The sequence below is a fragment of the Pezoporus occidentalis genome, unplaced genomic scaffold (genome assembly GCF_034315485.1).
Source record: "Pezoporus occidentalis ecotype Australia unplaced genomic scaffold, CSIRO_AGI_Poc_V1 ctg3361, whole genome shotgun sequence".
Classification (NCBI taxonomy): domain Eukaryota; kingdom Metazoa; phylum Chordata; class Aves; order Psittaciformes; family Psittacidae; genus Pezoporus; species Pezoporus occidentalis.
The window spans coordinates 1-4231 of NW_026915336.1; the positions used below are offsets into that span (position 1 = coordinate 1).

The following is a 4231-nucleotide window of genomic DNA, read 5'->3' on the forward strand; positions in this document are numbered from 1 at the left end:
CCATCCCCCACATCCCATCCCCCCCCCATATGTCATCCCCATATCCCACCCCCCATATCCCATCTCCCATCCCCCAATATCCCATCCCCCATCCCCCACATCCCATCCCCCATATCCCATCCCCCATCCCCCACATCCCATCCCCCCCATATCCCATCCCCCCATATCCCATCCCCCATCCCCAATATCCCATCCCCCATCCCCCACACCCCATCCCCCCCATATCCCGCCCCCCATCCCCCCCCCCCCCCCCCGCCCACCCCTCCCCCATACCGAGCAGTCCCTTGGGGCCGCTGCCCAGGGCAGAGTCATCCCGGCTGCGGGCTCCGGGCCCTCGGCCTTGGGGGGGGGCTCTGGGGGTCCCCCTCGGTGGGGGGCGGGGGGGGGCCCGGGGGGGCCTCAGAACCTTCTCGAGCTCCTCCATGAGCTTGAGCTGATGGCGCCGCTCCTGCTCCTGGCGCGTGAACCCCCCCCGGCGGCACCCGGGGGGCGGCGACGCCGGCCTGGGGGGCACCCAAATGGGGGGGGGGGTGGGGGTTGGATTGGGGGGGGCACCCAATGGGTGCCCTCCCGATTGGGTGCCCTACATTGGGTGGTTCCGTGGGGGGGGACATCCAATGGGTGCCCTATGTTGGGTGGTCTACATTGGGGTCCCCCCTGTTGGGTGGCTCCATGGGGGGGGGACACAATGGGTGCCCTATTTTGGGTGGTCTACATTGGGTGGCTCCATGGGGGGGGACACCCAATGGGTGCCCTATGTTGGGTGTCCCCCCTATTGGGTGCCCTACATTGGGTGGCTCCATGCAATGGGTGCCCTACTGGGGGTCCCCCCATTGGGTGGCTCCATGGGGGGGGATGCAATGGGTGCCCTATGTTGGGTGTTCTACATTGGGGTCCCCCCTATTGGGTGGCTCCATGGGGGGGGGGGACATCCAATGGGTGCCCTATGTTGGGTGGTCTACATTGGGTGGCTCCATGGGGGGGGACATCCCATGGGTGCCCTATGTTGGGTGCCCCAATGGGTGCCCTATGTTGGGTGCCCTACATTGGGTGTCCCCATGGCCCCATGGGGAGGGCCCCAATGGGTGCCCCATGTTGGGTGGTCTACATTGGGTGGCTCCATGGTGGGGGGACACCCAATGGGTGCCCTATGTTGGGTGTCCCCCCTATTGGGTGCCCTACATTGGGTGGCTCCATGGTGGGTGCTCCTACACTGGGGGTCCCCCCTATTGGGTGGCCCCATGGGGAGGGCCCCAATGGGTGCCCTATGTTGGGTGCCCTACATTGGGTGGCTCCATGGGGGGGGACATCCAATGGGTGCCCTATGTTGGGTGGTCTACATTGGGTGGCTCCATGGGGGGGGACATCCAATGGGTGCCCTATGTTGGGTGCCCTACATTGGGTGGCTCCATGGTGGGGGGACACCCAATGGGTGCCCTATGTTGGGTGGTCTACATTGGGTGGCTCCATGGGGTGGGGGACATCCAATGGGTGCCCTATGTTGGGTGTTCTACATTGGAGGTCCCCCCTATTGCGTGTCCCCATGGTGGGTGCTCCTACATTGGGGGTCCCCCCTATTGGGTGGCTCCATGGGGGGGGACATCCAATGGGTGCCCTATGTTGGGTGTCCCCCCTATTGGGTGGTTCCATGGGGGGGGACATCCAATGGGTGCCCTATGTTGGGTGGTCTACATTGGGTGGCTCCATGGGGGGGGGACATCCAATGGGTGCCCTATGTTGGGTGTCCCCCCTATTGGGTGGTTCCATGGGGGGGGACATCCAATGGGTGCCCTATGTTGGGTGGTCTACATTGGGGTCCCCCCTGTTGGGTGGCTCCCCCAATGGGTGCCCTATTTTGGGTGGTCTACATTGGGTGGCTCCATGGGGGGGGACATCCAATGGGTGCCCTATGTTGGGTGTTCTACATTGGGGGTCCCCCCTATTGGGTGGCCCCATGGGAAGGGCCCCAATGGGTGCCCTATGTTGGGTGGTCTACATTGGGTGGCTCCATGGGGGGGGACATCCAATGGGTGCCCTATGTTGGGTGGTCTACATTGGGTGGCTCCATGGGGGGGGACATCCAATGGGTGCCCTATGTTGGGTGCCCCAATGGGTGCCCTATGTTGGGTGTTCTACATTGGGGGTCCCCCCTATTGGGTGGCCCCATGGGGAGGGCCCCAATGGGTGCCCCATGTTGGGTGGTCTACATTGGGTGGCTCACATTGGGGGGGGCCCCATTATTGGTGTCCCCCATATTGGGTGCCCCACATTGGGGGTCCCCCCTATTGGGTGGCCCCATTGGGTGACCCCATTATTGGGTGCCCTATGGTGGGTGGTCTACATTGGGTGGCTCCATGGGGGGGACCCCACATTGGGTGTCCCACATTGGGTGCCCCATGTTGGGTGCCCCATGTTGGGTGTCCCCACATTGGCTGCCCCACATTGGCGTCCCCACATTGGCTGCTGCATTATTGGTGTCCCCATGGTGGCTGCCCTATGTTGGGTGTCCCATCTTGGTTGTTCCCATGTTGGGTGCCCCCATATTGGGTGCCCCATGGTGGGTGCCTTAATTTGGGTGTCCCACATTGGCTGCCCCACATTGGGTGTCCCACATTGGCTGCCCCACATTGGCTGCCCCATTATTGGTGTTCCCACATTGGCTGCCCCACATTGGCTGCCCCACATTGGGTGTCCCCACATTGGCTGCCCCACATTGGGTGTCCCCATGGTGGGTGCCCCACATTGGCTGCCCCACATTGGGTGTCCCCACATTGGGTGCCCCACATTGGGTGCCCCATTATTGGTGTTCCCACATTGGCTGCCCCACATTGGCTGCCCCACATTGGGTGTCCCCACATTGGCTGCCCCACATTGGGTGCCCCATTATTGGTGTCCCCATGGTGGGTGTCCCACATTGGCTGCCCCACATTGGGTGCCCCATGTTGGGTGTCCCCACATTGGCTGCTCCATATTGGCTGCCCCATTATTGGTGTTCCCACATTGGGTGCCCCACATTGGGTGCCCCATTATTGGTGTCCCCATGGTGGCTGCCCCACATTGGCTGCCCCACATTGGGTGTCCCACATTGGCTGCCCCACATTGGCTGCCCCACATTGGCTGCGTCCTCACCTGTCCCCGCTGTCCCCGGGGGGCTCCTGCGCTGTCCCCATCCAGTGCCTCCGGTGCCGGCTCTGGTCCAGGGGCTCCAATGGGTGCTGAGGCCCCAAAGTGACCCAGCACCCAGTGACCCCCAGCACCTCGACCCGCAGCACCCCTGACCCGGGGCACCCTGAGAGACACAGACCTGAGCCAGGACCCACGGGACCCACAGCACCCATTGACCACAGCACCCAGTGACCCACAGCACCCATCGAGCCACAGCACCCATTGACCACAGCACCCAGTGACCCGCAGCACCCACTGGCCCACAGCACCCATCGACCCGCAGCACCCATCGACCCACAGCACCCATCGACCCACAGCACCCATCGACCACAGCACCCACTGACCCACAGCACCCAGTGACCCACAGCACCCATTGACCACAGCACCCACTGACCACAGCACCCAGTGACCACAGCACCCAGTGACCCACAGCACCCAGTGACCCACAGCACCCAGTGACCCACAGCACCCAGTGACCACAGCACCCAGTGACGACAGCACCCAGTGACCACAGCACCCATTGACCCACAGCACCCACTGGCCCACAGCACCCATCGACCCGCAGCACCCATTGACCACAGCACCCATTGACCCACAGCACCCATTGACCACAGCACCCACAGCACCCAGTGACCACAGCACCCAGTGACCCACAGCACACGACCCACAGCACCCTTCGACCCACAGCACCCATCGACCCACAGCACCCAGTGACCACAGCACCCAGTGACCCACAGCACCCATCGACCCGCAGCACCCATCGACCACAGCACCCATCGACCACAGCACCCATTGACCACAGCACCCACTGACCCACAGCACCCAGTGACCCACAGCACCCAGTGACCCACAGCACACGACCCACAGCACCCAGTGACCCACAGCACCCATTGACCCGCAGCACCCATTGACCACAGCACCCATTGACCCACAGCACCCATGGAGCCACAGCACCCATGGACCACAGCACCCATTGACCCACAGCACCCAGTGACCCACAGCACCCTGTGACCACAGCACCCATTGACCCACAGCACCCTTCGACCACAGCACCCATCGACCACAG

The 4231-nt window shown here is 63.5% G+C and overlaps 1 protein-coding gene across 1 annotated transcript; it reads right to left on the reverse strand.

The window, feature by feature from the left end:
- Nucleotides 1-273: 273 nt before the first annotated feature.
- On the reverse strand, nt 274-3222 carry LOC134169140 (calmodulin-regulated spectrin-associated protein 3-like; the record flags this gene model as incomplete). The annotated part of the gene is made up of 2 exons (XM_062629392.1): nt 3130-3222; nt 274-503 (listed from the first exon to the last, which is right to left on the reverse strand). Coding segments are annotated over exons 1-2 (271 nt in total), but the record flags the coding sequence as incomplete, so codon positions are not given.
- Nucleotides 3223-4231: the final 1009 nt, after the last annotated feature.